The following is a 22,138-nucleotide window of genomic DNA, read 5'->3' on the forward strand; positions in this document are numbered from 1 at the left end:
TTGAATAGTTATGCTGATTGGATTGGAAATGGTAACACTCTCAGTATAGGGCAGGTTCGTAAACCTGTATACCTCATTTACATGCTTGGTTTCAGATTGTCAGAATGTAAATCCCTCCCCCTTGAAAAGATATAAACACTGTTTTAGCTATTGAGTCAGACTCGAGACGAGCTTTAAAGTCTACAGCGACGTACAGCTCGTGTTCTCAATAAAGAAACCATCTTAAGACACAAACCCAAGTCTCCTGGTCTACGGTTCTGAGTTTTCAAACACTTTAGAAGAAAAAGTTTCCAGCAAGTGACAGCAGCCTAATATTCCTGCTGCCTGTGTCATTAATGTTAATCAAACAAGAAAAGACTCATTGCTCTGCTCTTTAGTAGATTTCATATGACTCATCAATATTTAATTTATACAGTAAAGACTATGCAGTTTTGTTTTACATTTGATTAATTTCTGTTGATAAAGACTGTTCTGTTTTCTATTTGTATTGTTGTTTATTTCACTGCTATATTTGTTAAGCTCTAAGCTGTTCCTACTCACCTCAGTGAATGACATATATTGACAGGGAATGGAATATATTGCACATGTTTCTTGCTAATAAATAAAGAGTTGTCAATGCATGATACTTTCTCATCTCTTAATTTCTTTATACCTAAAATGTACTGTTGTCAAGAATAGTATTACATATTTCGGTGATCGTATCAACGAATACTTTTTCCACTGATATCGGACGCAAAAATCCTGATCGGAGCACCCATAGTTATCTAGGCATCAGATGTAAAATCCCTTTGAGCTGCCAAAAGCCAACATAAATGAATCCAACCGTTCATTTCCACCAATAAATATGCTACAACCAAAAGGCAGACCCTTGTCCCACCAAGTCTCCTTCCTAAGCTACTTTCTCAAGAAACAGGCGTCATTACACCATTGTTCTTCTTAATGGATTTGTTTTCCTGCTCCCACCCCTGGTCTCCTTCCCCATGCTTGCTGGTCTTTAAGGCAAGCTTCGACCCTTTGCCATGTGCTAATTTTTTCCAAATGCTGCTCTTAAAACAAAACGACTGTGGGCAAATTAGTCATTCTCCATTTCACTCTGACCTTCTTTAAAAAATAAATAACAAGAAGGGAGAAATTTGCGCTTACAAAGGCACTGGGAAGAATCGAACAATAATTGCCTTTTGCTCGACCTTCCAAAATCCGACCGATTTGCTCGGTTCTTGTGAGCAGAGCTGTGTCAGGGAGATCTGCCGAGTCAAACTGCCTTCGTCAGCACTTCTCACATTGCAAAAAGACATTAGCAGTCTTCGGAAACAGACTGATAGGGACCAGGGCTATGATTACAAAGATTGATTTTTTGAAAGAGTGAACGAGCAAGTCAAACACTCCAATATTCATTTTCTCTAAGGGCAAGTCAGTGATTCTGAACAGTTAACAACTCCTGGTTGATGAACAAGAGGGGAATGTGTTGTGCATTTTTTTCATAATTAATGAAGGCAGTGGATAAAGGGCACATTCCTAGATATCCAAAGCAAAGTCATGTGCTCCTCCCCTTTTCACCGGGAATGGTGAAGAATGGCGAAAAGTAAATCTTGTCGGCTTGCTTATGATTTCAAGCTTTTGAGGTTACCAACTGTTTCCATCCTGACTGAGTCATCTGGCTCACTTGTTACCTCGCTCTTCTTTCCTCTTCTGCTTGGCAGCAGGAAAGAACAAGGGGTGGAGACACACAGAATTTTGTGGAGAAGAACAGCTACATTACAAACGATGATAGATTCATTAAGGTGTTTTTCCAAATATGGCCACTATTATTGTCACAGCTGAATATTAAAACTACAAAAAAGTGTTTGTTTATTAAATATAATTATTTAATTCAATATATATTGTGTGAAAAGGATTTCTTGTGTGAAAACAATTTTACCCCAATTCACAAGTATAACTCCTAAGTTAGTAGTTGTTTAAGTTAAAATTTTTATGATACTTCAAAAAAAAGGACTCAATTGACAGATGCAAATTAAATAAACTGGCCAGAGTATGAAATATTTTAGGAAAGTTAATTTACTAAAATGTGCACACACAGGGGCCAAAGGTGCCCTTATTCAAAGAAACACTCATAAATCAAAGAGGCTTCCCACAATATTAAATCCAATGATGATAAGTGTGAGGAGGAGTGTGGGGTTCCTTGTTTGTTTATTTTCCTTTTTGTTTTTTTGGAAAGTGCAAAAAGATCAGACTCCTCCAGCTTAGATTAATGCAGCTGGTCGGAGGGGGGAAAACATATTTAGCACTTCTCCAAATGTAATGCAACTTTTTTGCCCCTGTTTTGCATGTCAACAATAAAGAGCTTGTTCATAGCCATGAAACTGATATGAAACACTTCTAGGTGCTTAAAACTATCAAAATCTGCACAGAGACCCCAACATGTGCCTTTCTGCGCATATTCATCAACAAATCTTCACAGAAGATGTCTAACAATGCTCATTTAATTACCACCACCCAGATGGTGAGAAATTCCATGGGTGGCATTGTAATTCACGCCAGTCTGCTGAGTCGATGGCTGTCCTTGTGTTGAGGGGTTGGTTTGGAAAGTCAGCTGGTGGCTGTCAAACTCCAGGGGGAAAGTTGACAGACAGGTGTGACTGGCTCTGTCCAAACAGGTGAAGAGTCTTACATCATATGCCCCCCCTCCACATGCGAAACTCACTAACATACTTTTTGACTTGCAAAAGATAAAGTGACCAGTTATCCTTCATTTCAGCCAGCCGGACAATGCAAGGCATTCATGTCCAGAGGGCATTTGAAGAGCATGAGTCGGGAGAACTGTAAACTGCTTAAGGGACCGTCACAGTATTTCCAGCTAGTTTAATTCTTACAGTATTTCCTGCACAATCATATATAGATGTAAAGCTATAGCCTTCCTAAATATCTCAAGACTAACCATTTCATTTCTCCAAGGTCACTCAGAGCAGCATGGCACTATGAAAACTTAATTTCCTCCAGAGATTTGGATCTTCCTGTGAGCAGTGCAGCCGTTAAGCAATTCAATGGAATCTCGTATGAAACTGCACCATAAATCTAATGTCAGACATTCATCAACCCTCTGCACTTATTTGCCTACAACAAAATGTGCACATCTAAAGTACTGCAGACCGCAAGGTGTGTTTATTTGAATATGAAATTATGCTCTGCAAATGACACTCGTAGCATATCATGACACTGAATGGGTGAAAGGCCTCAGAAACACAAAGCTCAAACAATGACGGTCTCAGTCTTGAGTGCTTATTCTTGAAGTTTCTGTTGGCTTTCAGAGGAAGGTCGTGGATGACACAGACAGGAAGAAATGTTGTAGGGTGGAATGGCTCGATGACAGATATCTCTCACTCTCACTCAGAAAGATAGCCTGGAATTTAACAGTGACTGCTGCTGGTTCATAGCCAGAGATTGCTTCACTGTGAGACGACAGTATGGCATGAACATAGATACTGATTGTCAGAATGTTCAGCATGAAAGAAGGTCCCAAGATAGGATAAGCACCTGATAGGACCAACAAAACTCAAAATCCTTCTTTTCAGAGGAAAAGTGATTTTCACTATATATTTCACTATATGATTGAGACTAGAGATCAGTCGATATTCATGCCTGTGTTGTCGAAGTCTTCTTTAAAGAACAACCTAGTCAATGGATAACACATTCAAAATTAACTTATTAAAAAGAAAAAAAAGTTTAATTTCAGTGAAATACCTAAACCTCAAGTGCTATAAATTATTATAACAAATTTGTAAAGCTATAGCCTATGTATATGTGTGTGTATGTGTATACATTACTAGATAGATAGATACATAAATACAGATATATACATACATTCATACATGATTCCCTGTGTGTCAAACTTGCATTCCAGCCATACTAGCAAATCATTACATATTCTAAACATTAAATAAATTGCACCAGAACCACATATTTCACTCTCATAAGTCCCTCGCTGACATTGCAGAAATCTCCCAGCTGCTTTTGTTTAGTATGGAGCATGCTGTGGTTCTTACCATGCCTCGATACTTCATCTTCCCGTTCTTCCCAGCTTGTTGCTGTAAGTGTATGATTTATTAGTATTTCCAAAACAGCGGCTCTCACTTGAGAAAGTGTGCAGAGTTTGTTATTTTAACTTTGTCTGCACCATGTGTGGGAGCGTCCCAGCTGCCATTTCTTCAGCTTTAACTTTCCTCTCCTTCCCTTCGTCTCTCTCTCTCTCTCTCTCTCTCTCTCTACGGAGGCACAAGTCAGTCCTTCTGAAAAGTGACACACTCCCCCTCTCTGCCTTCCTCGACTCATTTGCTCTATCCTCTTGCAATGGGATTTACAGTGAAAGCTAAAACTTTCCAGCCCCCTGTAGTAGCCCTGCATGTGCCTGCCCTTAAAAACCATCCTGTGCCTCTTTAAGAAAATATTACAAAAAAAAATGTGTACGAAATAATATAGGAAAACGCATCGTCTCAAACTGACACTTCATGAGAATTCAGGGAACTGGTATTTAGAACTCAGGAAAGCTATAGCATTGCATGTTGGATAAAATGCAGCTAATGATTTTCCAAAGTAAATTTTCCTCCTCCTCCTCCCAATGCTGCCCAAGTGCAAGCTGAAGCAAATCTGAGGCAGATTTCAGATAGGGATCCGTCAAGGAGGTGATTAATGTGCTCAAACGTGGCTCAGTTGCCTGAGAAAGAAAAACAGGCCAAATGCTCTTCACAGTGCACAGATCACAATCACTTACGGTGCTTAACTTTTAGTTTATAACCTGATGTCACTCACAGGCATTAACACACAGATGATTTATGGCTATTATTTCTGTGAGATAAACAGATAGAGAAAGAGATAGTACTGATAAAATGAAGGAAAAAACCAAGAAGAAAATTATTTATTTTCAGCTAAAAATATTGTGTCAAAGTCTTAGGAAAGCTCTCAGCAAATCATCGTAATGATACTGAAAAATGGCTATTCATCAGCACTTTTGTTGTATAAAGTCTTTCTGGTGTAAGGCAAAGGGTTAATGTATGAAGACACGCCACATTTTCTCCTCTCCACCAAGTAAGAACACAACACACCCCCTGTTCATTTAACACACAAGACAGCACTAAGGTAAAACCTTAACCAAGGTCACTTCCACTGACCATAAACAAAGCAGCGCCCTCTACTGGAAACTCCAAATGACATAAATGTGCGCAGGGAAGCAGGATTTAATTTAAGTTGCAAAATATAGGAATGCAGCATTGCACACTGTGATTCATATAAATCCTCCCCTATTCTTTCAGTCCTATCAATCTCTCATTCTCTTGCTCGCTCCCTTTCCCAATTATGCCAACATAATCAGAGACCCTGCCTGCAGGAATCTAAGTAATATTTTCCAGACGTATGAGCAGCTCTCTCTTTCTCTCTGGGAACATTGACATTACAGGTTCAGCGTGTAAGAAGAGCAGGAACAATTCACTGGACATTATATTTGCTCTCGTTCTGTTAAGCATGCACACGCTTTTCTATCAGTATGTGTGCTCTTAAAAACTTTATTAATTTATGACGAGTGGCTGCAGTCAATGGATTACAATGGTTGTCTAAGGAACAGGATAAATAAACAGCGGTTTCTAAATCAACCCAGTGTCTGATCCGGGTTGCTTTGATCCATCTTTTCAAAAGCTGTCTAAGTCTTAACGCCATCCTTTAAAATAGGGCAATAAGGAAATGTGTTACGCGTTCCACCTTACTGTACTTAGAACTCAGCCAAATATGATAGTGCAAAGCTCTACTGATAGAGAAGAGATAGACAGAACTTAAATAGTTGTTAACTATTAACTAACTAAACTAACTAAACTTAAACTATTTACTAACTAAACTTAATAGTTGTTTTTTAATGAAAAAGTACATACTAAAAGACTATAACTCTATTTTTTTACTTCCCACATGAAACAAAATGCTGTTTCTTCCATACAACAAAAGCATACACGAGTCAAAATCTGCTTAACGTAAAAAATCATCTAAAAATCTATCATCTTTTATTGGAAAATTAACAACATTTTATCAAACTTATATAATAATTATAATAATTGCCTTAATCTTCTAAACAACTGAGAAGATGGTGATCAAACCAAATTTTATAAAAAAAAAAAAAAATCACCCGTCAAGTTTATAATATACATTGCATCAGCATATGAGAGTCAAATTGGACAACTACGGGAACTCATCTCAAGAACACTCATCTAACAAAAAATTATGAAAAAAAGGTCAGTCAAATATAGAAAATATTCAAATCAGGAATGTCAGATTCAGAATGCTTAAACCAACACATGTTGAAAGATGTTCACTAACCCAGATTGGTGTTTATTCTCTTTAGCATGCAGGTATTTCACTCAGTTCACTGATCAGTCCGATTAAATTTCAGCGGATGAAGAACAAATTTATACTCGCGTACATTATGCATTAAATACTTTGTCTCTCTGACAGTAAGCATGTTTAAGCCACTCAAACAGCCATTTCCACACACTTCTCGAAAAGCGATAATGTAGCCAAAACATCCAGTCGTGTGCGTGTTCCCCTTGGACCTGTTTCTCGTAAATACTACCGTGTATTGTGTAGGCTACTAGGCTACATTATTTTTGACAGACATCGATGTCGTGCTATCCAAATTATGTGGATTTGAAAACAGATGGATCATAAGCTAATAAGTTCATTCAGTGAAGTGATTGATTGATGCCTATTAACCGACTGCCAGCCTAAGCTTTTTGATGGACGTGATAACGTGCGTGAGGGGGGAACAATGTTTGATTTTTGGGTAATTATAAAATGTGCTGGAGATGTTCTAAATGCTTTTTGCGTAGTTCATTATACTTTTACGGAATTAAGTTTATTCCGTGGCTTGAATAAATTCCATGTTAGTCAGAGACTGACACGTCTAGCTTGTCAAAAATGTTACATTAGGCTGTCGCACATTTGTTGACTTTTGAGAATCGAGTTCATTTTTTACCACGTAAGGAGTGATTTGATGCACAACTTTTTTTTTATTGTCTGTTATTAAAAAATATTTTATTTAAACCCATGAAAAAGCAGATCCTGTTGAAAATAATACAAAAAAGAAAATTACTTTTTAAAATCACTTGTTCCATTATTACCCCTTGCCGTTTATGGAATGTGGGATCAAAACTGCAACAATGAATGAATGCATACATAAATGTATATACTGCTCAAAATATAATTTAATATATAACATTATAATAAAAGTCCTAATAAATGTAATAATTATTATTAATTTATCGAATACATTATAAAATCATTAAATACGCATATGATTAAATTAAATTACAATTTCCACATTTTTATTGGGGCAGTTTATTTAGTTATGTAGTTATTATTCACATTACTTAATTTAGTTATTCAGTGTGTTGACTACATGTACGCAAAACAGCTACTTGGACATTCTGTAAAATATCTTCTTTTGTGTTCCTTAAGAAAGTAAGTCATGCAGGTTTGAAACGACATAAACCGTTCATTTTTGAATGAGCTTTTCCTATAAGAGATGGCATAAAGCGTCAACCACTGTGTCAGACTCTCTGAACTCAGAGTCTTTCTTCAGGTCACTGTAAAAGCAGGACTCACGCATCCTTGCATGGCGTTTTGGCGGAGAAACAAACACAGTGAGGTATTGTTTGTTATGTGGGGCGTTCTATTCCTTAAAGTGGTCAAATGACATCCGTGGGAAATTAGCAATGGAAACTCTGGATTATTTTCCCTGCATGCCTGTCGCTTATACTCACATTTTAGACCACTTTTAGGGTCAATGCCCTTCACTTCCTCTCTCTGTATCACTCAATCTACAGAACTCATTCCGCATGCAGAATGTTCTCATTTGCGGAATTTAAGTTTGCATATTTATAGCCCAGTATGCTCTAAAAGTATTTACTTCACTTGTAATGGCATAAGTACACAACACACTTTTTAGTTTTACTTACTCTGCTGTTCAAAATGTTGGGGTTGGTAAGACTTTTTCAATGTTTTTGAAAAAAGTCTCTTATGTTCACCAAGGCTGCATTTATTTGATCTAATATTGTGTGAAATATATTTACAATTTAAAACTGTTTTCTATTTTACCATATTTTAAACTGTAATATATTCCTGTGATGGCAAATCTGAATTTTCATCATCATTACTTGTCTTCAGTGTCACATGATCCTTCGGAAATCATTCAAATATATTTGTGGAAACTATGAATTTTTTTTCTCTGATTAATAAAATATAAGAACAGCATTTATTTATATCAATGTAAAAGTCTTTACTGTCACTTTGATCAATTCAATACATCCTTGCTGAATAAAAGTATTAATATTTAAAAAATATATATCAAATTTACTAACACCCCAATTATTAGTACTGTAGAAAGCATGCTAGTATTGTGACATACTGCCCCATCAGAAATATGCATATTAAAACCAAATATTGTTTGCATTTTTATGTAAACATTACCATCTATAGCTAAATTCATTATTACTTAACAGTAACATCAAAACTGTTGTACAACAGGGTTGTGAAAAATAAAACGCATGCATGGATGGATAGACTTCAAAGATCTAACAGAAATAATAGGCTAAATTATCCGCCACCTTGAAGATACTTTTATCTAGGATGCACAAATTCTAATCTTGTATGTTATTTAGAACAAACCGTATGCAAATTGTGTACTAATTAGGCCTATTGTCTAAAAACCCTCTTTAAGAACTGGAACAACTGGACAGCAATTAATAATGTAAATCCTAAAATTTTTCGTTTTAAATGTGGAAGTCTGTGCATGTTTCCCCCACTGCAGACGGCCTCTCAGAGATGAGTCATAGTTAAGTCATTGGACTCCTCTATGTTCACCAGCCTCCTCTGAATCTCCCGCCAGCTCTCAGGAACCCATGCACAAACAAATCAAGTTTCAATCCCTTTTGTCCCTGACCACAATCATCCGTCCACATCATTTATTTGGAATTTGATCCTGGTCAGGACCTAATGATGTGGACGAGAGGCATTTTAATTCAAATTGTGTGTAATGAGACTTATGAAAACATTTGGTCTTTGTACTTGCTCAATCTATTCCCACCTCTTTTACTTCTTTTTTTTCTCTCTCTCTCTCTCTGCCCCTTCCTCCTTCTCTCCGCCTACTCTGTTCCAAGCCTATTTATACTCTCACACAAGGACAGGTCTATTTGTAGAAGCGGTTGTGTCGGCCAGAGGACGGTACAGAGGGGCAGAAGATCAAAGCTATAAAATTTTATTGCCGTGTTATCCTTCAACAATATGGCCAAGAAGTTAAGAAAAGGTAGAGGAGATACTGAGTGTAATGAATGAACTTCAAAACCTTGTTAGGTTTAACTGGAATAAGCAACACACTTCCTCTCTGTTCTGGTTGACCATTAAAACAAACTAACTCTTCACCTGAAGAAGCCTGTTATTTGCTTTATTGGGATCTTGCTTTCACTTTTCACATTTGTTCATGCCTCAGAGGGATAGTTCATGCAAAAATGACCAAAAATGTCTCTCTTCTGTGGAACACAGAAGGAGAAATTTTGAAGAACGTCCTGGTTGCACTTATTCATGCAATTGCAATCAATGGGGAACTTTCAAGCTCCAAAAAAGACACAAAAAAGTAGCCATATGATAGGTTTGTGTAATAACCAGACCTAATTTAACTCACTATTCAAGAAACAACATCAGGGTGACACGTTTGGGTGAACCATCCCTTTACTGTCCCGTCCTTACTGTGACTATCCCTGAGAATATAGTTGGAAAAAAATCCAACAATGAGAATAAGTCCTTCTTTGTTTACAAATGTGTCAGGGCCTTGAGCAATGAATGGGAGTGGTGAGAAAAGCCTGATACTGGGAAAAGGCCCAAAGTATCATTGGAAGTGGAGGATGGGAATGACATGAGGGCCGGTGAGTGAAAAAAAAAAAAAAAAAGTAGAACAATTTTTACATTTATGAGACCTGCAGAGGGAAGCAGACACATACAAAGAAAGTAAACCAAGAAGCGACCTACGGGACCCCTATTAAACATGATATTTTAAAGGTATTAGGAAGGGAGGTGTATGTTGGAGGAGAAAAAGCAAGAGAGAAAGTTGATAGTGTGTGATGTCAGAACAGAAGAATGTAATGTGGGTGTTAAACAGTCAGCACAGGACTGGGGACAACAAGAGAAAGAGAGAGTGAGAGGTAAAGATGGGGAAACCCATAGCGTCTCACCAGAATGTAGAAATCAATGTTGTGATATAACTAAACAAGGTCACTGTGGCAACGTGCGTCAGGAAGTTGTAAGTTGACTGAGAGAGTGAAGCTCACAGCTTCATTTACTTCTTTCGTTTCCTCTCATCCCTTCTTCATCTGGGCTTTTTGAGTCATAGAGTACTCACATGGTGGTGTAAGCTTGCTCCACTGAACAGGACGAACACATTTCCAGACATTATAATGCGTTTTCTGAACAAGAAAGAAGGTTCCTCTCCAAAACCCAACCGGGCTCATGTCCATTGCACATTAATCATTCAGATGATTTGGAAAATCCATGGATTCAGTGTTCTTTATACAAAAAGGTTGCACGTTTTTCCACTTTAAATCATACAGCTATATTTTTTCCGATTTTAACTATATTTCAAAATATAATATAAAATATATATTCAGTACATCTGAGTGATTTATATTTTCGCATATTTTTTGGCCATCTTCATACATTTAATATTTGTATATCTTTTTATTTTATAAAAATATAAAAGAAAAATATATATATTTCATTGAGCCACACTGTTTACAATAAATAATTGTATGTGTATGAAATATCTAAGATACTTTTTAATTATTTGCCGTCCAAGAACAGAAGCAGGCATTTCTTTGAGGTTTTCATAACGAAATAATCCATCAAGGTTTTCCAACAGAGGTGAAATGATCTATGAGGGAAGAAATCTCCAGTGAAAAAACATCGTTCACACTTTTCTAGCTCTCTTATTTGCTCTAGTGGGTGGAGCAACGCATTTAGGGGTGGCAACTATTTCTTCAGCAGCCAACCGGTTATAAGGGAGGAGAAGAGGAAAGGAGTAAGCATTACTTCACCACAGCATTAATTTTTTCTCACCAAAGAAGTTGCAATGAGGTACGAGTGGACAAGACTGTACTCGTCAGAGGAACTCCAAACATCCTACACATGCAGAAGCCCTGTACCCAACCCCCAAGCGGCCCTTCTTTTTCCAGGACTGGTCTGGAAGCACAGCACAGCGGCGCTGCTTAGGGCCAGCTGGATCTCCCATTGCTTTCATATACAGCAGCTGGGTTGGCAATGCTTAAGTCTCCTCCTCCGAGATCTTAGAATACCCACAATGCCTTATAAGGGCAGGTTATGCTTCTGAGCGTGGGACGGGGGTTCCCACAAGGGTTCCTGTCTCAATGCAATGCTGAGCGGATGGAGGATGGAACAGTGATGACACCCCGCCACCTCCTACTTCTGTCTTTCTTTCTTTGGCCTCTAACAAGCTTGTTTTCAGGGCACCTGCATCAGCCAATGAGAATCCATAAGAAAAGTCACTTATTAAAATTCTATAGTTTTTATTTAAATAAATGAAAAATAAACAGCAAAACCAAAATCCATTTTTTAAAATGCTACAAGTGAATGAAGGCATGACAACATCCTAACATAGAATACGAAAAATTGATATTCATTTAGAGATTTGCTAAATTTTACTGTTTAGAACAAGATTAAAACCTAATGTAAAACTAAGGAAAATGAGCATTAAATATCCAACACAGTCCAATATGATACGTGTAAAAAGTCTCTAATTTTAGCTGCTAATCGATATGATAGCAATATATTATGCATCCCTAGCAGTCTGCTCTCTTAGTGTTGAAAATAAGATGTGATCATCTGAGATCTCTTCCTCTACAAACAGGTCAAGGCAGTTGAGCTGTCAGTGGTCAATTAGAGATGTTTCTATTTCATTTTCAACACCACATCCACTGGAAATGGACTGCATAACAATCCTTGAAAATACAGATAACGAACCTTCCTGTTTTCCGCTTCTTCGGGGATCTGCAACAATCAGACTGTTTCTAACAAAGCACAAAGAGCGGTTGCAGATTTCAGAGTCCGACGGCCTACAGTTGCCCCCCTCTCACCTCAAAGTGTCACACTCAAATGAATGTGTTTAAAACAATTATTCACTAAAAGTTCAATAGTTCTCTCAAACGCTGCTTACACTACTGGAGCCAAAGAACCATCAAGCAACATTCAAACTTAGTCAAACTGGCTTTTGTTTAGCCAAACAAAATGATTATATGAATAAATCAATTAATAAATTTTTTTAAATCAACTTCTTCACATTTCATTACAAATCCGCATACTGTTTGTTACATCGATACAAATTTAAATTAAATTCAGGAATTGAATTTGAATTTAAAAGTCATTTTCAACTTAAAGGGTTAGATCACCCAAAAATGAAAATTCTGTCAGTATTTACTCACCCTCATGTTGTTCCAACCCCGTAAGACCTTCGTTCATCTTCAGAACACGAATTATGATATTTTTGATGAAATCTGAGAGCTGGATCACTCCTCCATTCTCCTCCATAGGCTTCTTGAGGGATTGAACTTGCCGGCCTCGAAAAGTCATTAAAGACATCGTTAAAATAGTCCAAGTGACTACAGTGGCTCAATCTTAAGTTTATCAAGCGACGAGAATACTTTTTGTGCGCAAAAAAAAACACACAAAAATAACGACTTTATTTCAACTATTCATTTCCTTCTCTCTGGGCCTCGAGTCAGTTCACTAGTTTAACAGCGTATGATCTGTTGTTGTACGTCACACGCATCACCCACATGACCGGCGTCGGCCAATAGTGAGCCTACGTGTGACGTAGCGCTACGCAATCACACTAGTTTAACTGACTCGAGGCCCAAAGAGAAGGAAATGAATAGTTGAAATAAAGTCGTTATTTATGTTTGTTTTTGCGCCCAAAAAGTATTCTCGTAGCTTGATAAACTTAAGATTGAGCCACTGTAGTCACTTGGACTATTTTAACGATGTTTGTAATAACTTTGAGGCCGGCAAGTTGAATCCCTCAAGAAGCCTATGGAGGAGAATGGAGGAGTGATCCAGCTCTCAGGTTTCATCAAAAATATCTTAATTCGTGCTCCGAGGATGAACGAAGGTCTTACGGGGTTGGAACAACATGAGGGTGAGTCAATACTGACAGAATTTTCATTTTTAGGTGAACTAACCCTTTAATGGTGCAAAAGCCTGGAGGTCACTAGGTCACCAGACACCCAAGGAAGCCTGACATACTCAATAAATGCAACATAAATTAAATAACTTCATGAATGTACTGTAGTGGGTTCATTCACTATGAAACTTTATTGAAACCTAACATTAAAGGAGGAAAAAAAAGTTTGCAATTCCATTGTGAAAATAATCTGCTCCACAAGGAAAACACTGAAGAGACAAGATGGCCTATTACAACATCTCAGCTTTGACTGAGCATGACACCATCATTTCATTATCCTGCATTGCTATGCAAGTCATGGGGTGAGGTTAACACAATGCATCTGTGCATCGTCTAGTCGTAGACCATTTGGCACGACGGCCAGCTGCTGACCAGACACTCAGTTGCTGCACAAACATGACAGTTTTGTGCACAGGGACCAGAGAGTCACCACACCCATTCATTCCACACATCACAGCCATAATTATGAGATACCAGCGGTTCCCTAAGGGAAGTGCAAAAGGACAAATAACCTTTGGCCAGTCTTACAGCTGACCGAGTGGGACTGTATGTAGACAAACTCAGAATAGGGAGGGGCATTTTAGTCATTTTGTCTAACTTTTTCCCCCCATTTTGAGTACTCAGGAGCAGGGGGTGTTAACTTGGGGGGTTATTTTTGCACCAGACAAATCTTTTTTAGCATCTTAAGGCTGATTTATACTTCTGCGTCGGACCTATGCCGGAGCCTCTACGCCGTAGACTACGCTTTGGTTTTAATTTATACTTCTGCTTCGTTGTCCGCGTTGACGCACGCAGAGGGAGCATGTGAAACCCGAGGGAGCGGTTTGAGCAGACCAATCACAGCGCTTGCGTCCGCGTAGAATTGATGCGTCGTTACATTTTTGGAGAGGTGCACGTCAGGGTACGCCGAAGGGTACGCGTGCTACGCACAGCCTACGACGTAGCTACGGCGTAAGTTCGACGCAGAATTATAAATTGGGCTTTATACTCTACTGTTTATGAGTTTGTGTTCAGTTGATTTGATCTTTTATGCTCACCAAGGCTGCATTTATTTGATCAAAAATACAGTAAAGGTAGTAATATTATTAGAAATAAAATTTAAAAAAAACTGCTGTTCATTTCAATATATTTTAAAATGTAATGTATTCCAGTGATGGCAAGGATGAATTTTCAGCATCATTACTCCAGTCTTAAGTGTCGCATGATCATTCAAAAATCGTTCTAATGTGCTGATTTGCTGCTCAAGAAACATTCTCTTATTATCAATGTTGAAAAACAGTTGTGCAGCTTAATACGTTTCAGGAAACCATGATAATCTTGGGATTTTTTGTTTGTTTTGATAAATAGAAAGTTCAAAAGAACAGCATTTATTTTAAATATAAATCATTTGTAAATGTCTTTACGGTCACTTTTTTAATTTTATTTATTTAATTCAGTGACCCCAAACTTTTAAAAGGTAGTATTGATTTAAAAGTTAGAACATGGTTAAAAATGTAAAAACATATCTGAAGACAATTCTTGTTAAACTGGAAGTGCTCAATTTTTATGACAACAAATTAAACCAATTATAATGACATCATACATCCATTCTTTTCCACTGAATGAATACACATATATAAAGACCTTTCATTGTCTGGAAGAGCTTATTACTGCATCATACATAGTTAATCACTTGTTTTTTTTAACTGAGTCACTCAACGTCTGGAAGCAACTGCCATGTGTGGGAAATGAGGTACTTTAATGAGGTGTAGTAGGCATGCTGAATCTAAATCTGATGTTGAACGCTCTGAAACATGCCAGGACTAAGTTTTACACACTTCCTTTATCTCTACTGCGATCAAAATCAACATGCAATAATTCCTAAACATGCCCCCTATAATAGGGTGCAAGAGCCTATGAATTGTGACTCTTCAAACTCCAGTAAAACTAGTATGACACACTGACTGTAAATACTAACTCAATCTTTTTCTCAAGGTGTGTAATTTTTTGCACACATGTAGAGCGTTCACAATGAGAAACAAGTACACCACCCAGAATAAATGTGCTAAAGCTATCTGTATCACATCAAACCTTTGAAACATTATTTCATTCAACAGGAAGCACCTGTTTCACTGCAGTAAAAATTGTGCAAGTCAACTATGTAGTGACAACTTTTTTTTAGCATTACTTTACTCTATGCTTCTGAATCCATCCTTGACTTTCCAACCATGACCACTATGGAGACAATATATTTTGTTAAAAGGGTCAACAGCTCTGGAACGCTCAGGCACAATATGCACATTTCTGCGGTCTGGGTGCAAGGCCACACCTGGCCTGGATTGCTTGACTTATCTCCATGCAGGAGAGAGCCTGGTTAAAGGTTAACCCATGCCTTACAGATCTCATCGTGATTGTGAGAAGTGAAAGGAGCTCATAAAGTTTTCACTTCAAAGGTCTTTGATAAAGACTGAAATCTAGGACTTGATTTATCCTGAGCGGTTAACAGAATGAGGACGTAAGCATGTGAAGGATGGTACCATGAACAAGATAACACATAGAGAGTTTCGTTCTCATGCTTTAAGGGCACCGTGGTTTTATCTACAGTGGGTAAGGGTCACAAAGGTCATTGAGGCTCGGGAAGGAACATGGAGCAGAGCGCCTGCCTTGTTCATGTCTGTGGAGCATGTGTGATGAAACACAATGGATGCAAACAGGCACGAACAAGCTGATGTAAAATAACATGGGGGCGCAGTGAAAGGATGCAATCTCTGCTGTAATCTCATCTCTAAGTGCACCACTGGAAGAAGGAATGTAACCTCAGCTCATGTTACAATAATCCCTCAACTCCAGCCCCAGTGTCTGCCCTTGTCAATCATGGGAGACTGTAATCCAAGGGGAAAGGATCCCTTATGGATTACAGAATATCTAACACCGTCAGGTTAATCAGTAGTCTGTGTATGTGTGTCACTAAGCAAACAGAGGATCTTAAGCTCCTAAAATCCATAGTCAGCTCCTAAAATCCATAGTCAGCACAAGATGAGTAAGATAAGCATGTAAACATATCTGCAATCTCAAATAACAACCATTTAGCTTAATATATGAGAGATGAAAAAATGTTTGACTGATGGGAAAATGTTTGACTGACTCTCTGGTAAATCTAATGCACTGAGTCTGAAATCAGAAAAATTCAAAGTCAGAAATGGTTAAATAATGTTCAATTTTTTGATGTTAAGTCGATAAGAAATAGGGATGCACGGTATATCGGCCACCATATCGGTAATTCGGTATTGGCTGATATATGTACATTTTTAATGTTATAGTTATCGGCCAGATAAGAATATTTGGCCGATACTAAAGCCGATAAATAATGGATTATTTTCTTTGACTGAGACACTTAAGATGCGCACTGTTCGCCATGACGGTTTTTAATTGCTTGAAATATGATTGAGCCACTTCAAAAAGGAAAATGCAGTTCAGTGCAACATGTGCAGCACAAGTCTGTCATTTAGGCCACATATAATTGTAATGAGAACATCATTCGAATTTTTGCTTGTGACATGGATTTAATGAAGAGACTTTTGTTTTTGTAATTAGGCTCTCAAAAATGACATTCAATTTTTTTATTTAGATTAATCGGCCAATATATCAGTTATCGGCTTCCAAATATAATGAATTATCGGATATCGGCGAAAAGTTTCTTAACGGTGCATCCCTAATTAGGGATGTTGATTTAGTGCTCTAGAAACATTTCTTAATATAAAAACGGTTTAATATTTTTTGTGGAAACAGTGATAGCTACATTTGTTTAAGAACAGCATTTACTTGTAACATTATAGATGTGTCTTTACTGTCACTTTTGATCAATTCAATTTGTCCTTGCTGAATAAAAACTATTAATTTCTTTAAAAAAACATTCTGGCCATAAACTTTTGAACGATAGTTGAAAATAAAATGCCATTAAAATAAACCCTCCAAGTTTTAGAGCTGTAGATAAAAGTTTTTGGTCTGGCCTTTACCGTTTTTCCTTGATATGGAGCAGAATGGAGTCCAAGGGCAGGGCCTCGATGGGAAATTTCAAGTGGAAAAGCCACAGCTAAATTAAGAAAAACTGCAGATCCTGCAATGAGCTCATGACTCACCACAGGGCATAAAGACATTTACAACACAAGTCCACAGTCTCAAACTAAAAAACCAGATTAAAACCTGCTTTGCTGAGCTCTTTATAATGTAAACAACAGGCTATCAAGTCGAACGCCACTCTGTTCCACACAATTACACTAATGACCCTTTTATCTACTGAAGAAAGACTTTGCAATGTTGAGCTAAAGACTAAATGTTTAAAGTCAACATGAAGGCGTTCGCAACCCATTTTACTCCAGTAATGTCATGCATTTCCAAAACAGGATATTGAACGAGAACAAAAAGTAGTGTTGGACTTGAAAAGGCTGAATATTTTGATGAATGAATACTAAGACAAATGAATCATTCACAATGAAACCAGCAATGTGCATTACAAAGTAAATAGGGTTGAGTTCAACTTCATATAAATCTAATGCTACAAGAAATGTACAGTCAATTAGGTGCAGAATGCAGCTTCAGCTTAAAGCTGATTAGAGACCCGTTTATGTGGTTGGTTAACCCTGAGAACTTCCTGTTCTGAGCATTTCAGACACAGGTGTATCCCCTTTGAGATCCCCCTGGGACACGTTGACAGCTGTCTGGTTGACAGACCAGCAATGAGGGAAGGGCCGGTTTTGCTTTGCACAGTCACATGTCACCAGCCCTCCCACTCTGAACCAAATATTCCTCCACAATCTCACCATCTTCATAAACATGATGAATAGAGTAATTGGAAGATAAAGAAACAGACTAAACAAGAAGTCTCAACAGTGGATAAAGCAAATGTTTCGGCCTAGCACAAAGTTAGACTATGTTTCCTTGCACAATGAAAAAGTGGACAGACACAGCACACTAATATGGCTCGCTGCTGACAGATGTAGAAACTTAATTGTCAGGGGACAGCTGGAAAATTGTTCAAGAACAAAGTCTCCCAGCCTCCAACCAAAAACCAGAGTCCCGTTGCTCTGAAAATATGCTCCATCCCAAAGTATTTGGCATAGTTAGACGCCATGTATCAATTACAACCCTGAGTTAATTAGGCTTGCAGGGATGTGTCTTACTTAGCAAGACTAGTTTTTTGCAACACACAACCTAAATGAAAAAATATTTGTAATAGTTCTTGAAAAACACAGCAAAGCTTAACTGCTTATAGCATTATTCATCCAGAAGCCTAAGCAACTGTCAGCTCCTAATTGTTGTCAATTATACTAGTTACACCATGCATGCAATGTTGCACAATAAAAAAAGGGTCCCATTGCAAGCAATCCATTTAATTTGACAGGCGTATCTTCGTTAGGTTTTGCAACACATGGAAACAGGAATGACACGAGGGGGATGTGAGTGAGGACACTTGAGGACATGACCTGCCACCGATCTTTAGATGTCACCAGTGCCGGGCTGCTCAGACCGCACAGGAGACAGAAACCGCCTCTTTATTTACACACCCTACACAGTATAGTAAAAAAAAATCACGCATTCTACACAAATTTCACATGCCTGGTCTCTGAGGGTAATGCTGATAGTATATTCCCAGAGGAATTCCCAATGTAATTGGACTGAGGGAGGTTAGTTTGGCATGACAGATAATTAACAGCTGGTCTCCTTCAATTTCTCTTGTCATTCCTTCTGAGTCATGGAAGAAAATGTGGTCTGAAGCCGCCCAAAGCACTCCCTAAGAAATGGAGCTCACTGTACTCTTATAGTATTGTTTTAAAGCTTTTGGAGATGGGGGATTGTTTGTATAACCATCATGCATTTGAATCAAGATCTGAACAGGTCAGAGAAGTTGTTTCATGGATAACATGGAATAAAGTAACAGGTGAGATCTATGTGGTCATAACATTTGCTGTGAATAAAAACCCGTTGAGCTGCCATGCCATTAATGCTGTCTAAGTGGGGAGCTTACAAGCCTAGTAAGCGAAAACATCTAGTCCGACTCTTTTCGCGAATCAATTCTTTCGAACCGTTTGTTACAACAACAACAAATAAGCGTATCAAAAAGTTATTTTACATTAAGGCGTAACTTAGTCATGAGGTCGCTTTTATTGCGTTTTTGCAATAAACTAGTGCGTCACATATTTTTATTTAAATATTTCTGTTTTAGTACGAGTATTTCGCCATCAATTAATCATCGGTTGCCTCTCTTCAAATGTTCTTACTTTCAATGCTTCTCGGCTTTGGTACGTTACTTTTAAGAACTGCTGCTCTGACTAATTCAGTCCGATTTGTCAGCAATTAGTCAAGTCTGATTCTGGAAAGATCGTTCAGTCCGATTTGGCGAACCATTTCAACCGATTCATTGTAAATATACGACTCGTTCACCAATCAGACATCCCAAATATGCAAGAAACCAATCTTTACGAAATATTATCCGCACACTGACACTCGCATAGGCTACACACACGTGTGAAATGAAAACTCATACGTCACGTAGCGTAAACTGACATTGTGCTTTTAAAATGAATGGCACTCACTTACCTTGATTAATAAAACACGCAAACTTCAATTCCCGCAATCTCCAAAAGCACCAGTCGCTCACTGTAATACTGCATACGAGAAACTCAGCAGTGATGGGAAACTTCTCAAACTTAAACTGTAATCTGGATTTGTCCCTTGTGTGAGTCCCACCAACCAGAATATTTACCTCAGTGTGACACAGAAGTCGCTTAGATCACTTGAGCAGATGTATGACTACTGGAGATTTATGTGTTAAATAAACATATAGTCATGCTCTAGTTTGTGCCATAGGTAGGACATGTACTCAGTAATGGTTTGAAGCAAATGTTAGAAATATTACCAGCCGGCAGGCACCCGCCCTCCTCTTTCTCTCGCTCACTCGCACACGCACGAGAGACACTATACCAGGAAGTTCCAGACCAATCCCACGACCAATAAACTATTTCTTTAACTCTTATTTCATCACAGTAAAACTATGAACTTTAAATCCAAATTAATTGGGCGTTTCGATTAAGACTAGTCTGATTTTTTTACATTTTTAAATAGCATGATTTTAAATATCTAAAAGCAGAAATAACAGTAGGCTACTGCTAACTTTCCTTTCCTCAAAACAATAAGGATAAGTGCTTATTCAGAACGAATAAGCTCGTTTGTATGTGTGATTTCTGTCAAAAATAACAATTTTCTACAAATAAACGTATCAATCTTGAGGTATGATAGCTTGAGATAAGGAATGCGTTACTCGAAAGCACGCTAGCGTTATATCGCCCTCTACTGACAACGCAGAAGAAACAATTTAAATTTAATTTTTTTCAATTTCAATTTATTTATAAAGCACACATAAACACAACTACCGTTGACCAAACTGCTGTACACAGAAAATAGTAAATAAAAAATAAAAAAACAACCACAGGGCAATTGCTTCAACATTTAACAGTTTCAAAACAGCAGCAACTCCAATGCCCACAAGAGGTCTTCAATCTTTCTCAAGGGCCCTTGGTGTCTAGATTGCAGTTCTTTTAGTATCACTAAGATACTATTTATAATATTCTGACTTAATTTTTATATTTTTGATTTCAATTCTAGTTAAAGGTTTAGTAATTTTGTTATGTTTTGTCATTTCAAAAAATGTCTATATTGTTTTTATTCTTTGTTATTTTAGTATGAGTTTGAGTTATCGTAGTACATTTTAGTACACAGCTTTTTAATACTTTTTATATGCCTATATTGTGTGTTATTTCAGTTCATGTTCAACAAAAAAGTGTTTTATGGTTTTAGGTTTTAGTTTTCCTTAGTACATTTTAATGACTGAAGACAATAAAACATTTATTTGAAATGTTACTTTTTAACTTGAGCTTTGATAAAGATGTTAGTGTAATGCATTTTGTATTGGGATTTATTTATTTATACAAAAAATTGTTATAATAATTGCAAAAATTGACAAAATGTCCTATCATTCATTGCAATGTAGGCCTACTGAAAATCACATTTCAGGTCCTACAAGCTTTACTTATGGCATTATTGCACTCAAATCAACCATTTTCTCTGATTTTATTGCACTGGTCTTAATTTTATTACGTCATTCAATAGCCAGTTAAATGTTGAAGTGATTTGAGGGACAGAATTGCAGCTATTCATTCTGAGCATCTCTTTTTCAGTTCACACACACACACACACACACACACACACACACACACACACACACACACACACACACACACACACACACACACACACACACACACACACACACACACACAGTATGTAACGAATTCCCTGTGGAAGGAAGGCCGTAAACATTCCAGCATATCAATAAACACTGCTGAAACAAAAACCCGCATGTCAAGGTGACCTCACGCCTGCTAATCCAAGTCAAGTGCAGTGTCATGCTGTAGCCAGATGGTGAAGTGATCGATTCTGCCCTTGTGCTCTTCAAATTTCAGACCACCAAACCCAGGACTGACATTCAGGACATTTGTGCCGACCGGCTGAACCGAGAGGAAAGGTTGTATCCTGTTTACAAGGCAACGTTGGACAGACAGGCTGTACTAAAGGGTGTGTCACCAGTCAGGTGGAAATAGGCATTACACTTATTGTTCCTTCCTTCATCAGTTATTTAATAATAGTACAGTGTAGGGGTGTAATAATATATCGTGCCACAATATATCGCAATACAAAAATGCAACAATATGTATCGTGGATAGTGACAATATGTTTTGTGGCTAGTTTACCCAAAATGATAATTACTATGTGAGAAAAAATTCACGTTTTCAGAGTTTTAGTGTCAGTACTACATAAAACTAATATATA

General features: G+C 37.6%; 1 protein-coding gene across 5 annotated transcripts in view; it reads right to left on the reverse strand.

The window, feature by feature from the left end:
- myo1cb (myosin Ic, paralog b) overlaps window positions 1–22,138 on the reverse strand; it is a 41,467-nt gene that overhangs the window by 17,485 nt on the left and 1,844 nt on the right. The window contains exons 1-2 of one of the 5 annotated variants that reach the window (XM_077208261.1): window positions 20,016–20,215; window positions 19,850–19,917 (exon numbers count right to left, since the gene is read on the reverse strand). The exons of 1 other annotated variant lie outside the window; for it this stretch is intronic. Coding sequence is in view for 1 of the 4 variants with exons in the window: in XM_077208258.1 (XP_077064373.1) it covers window positions 4,041–4,058 (18 nt within the window). In the remaining 3 variants the exon portion in view is untranslated. Of the gene's footprint in view, window positions 1–4,040; window positions 4,340–19,849; window positions 19,918–20,015; window positions 20,256–22,138 lie in introns of those variants that run through there. 3 more of the 5 variants (XM_077208259.1, XM_077208260.1, XM_077208258.1) reach the window with 3 other exon arrangements.

This window comes from Siphateles boraxobius, unplaced genomic scaffold (assembly GCF_051911475.1).
Source record: "Siphateles boraxobius isolate OS27281-9 unplaced genomic scaffold, OSU_SipBor_1 6, whole genome shotgun sequence".
In the NCBI taxonomy this organism is placed as follows: Eukaryota; Metazoa; Chordata; class Actinopteri; order Cypriniformes; family Leuciscidae; genus Siphateles; species Siphateles boraxobius.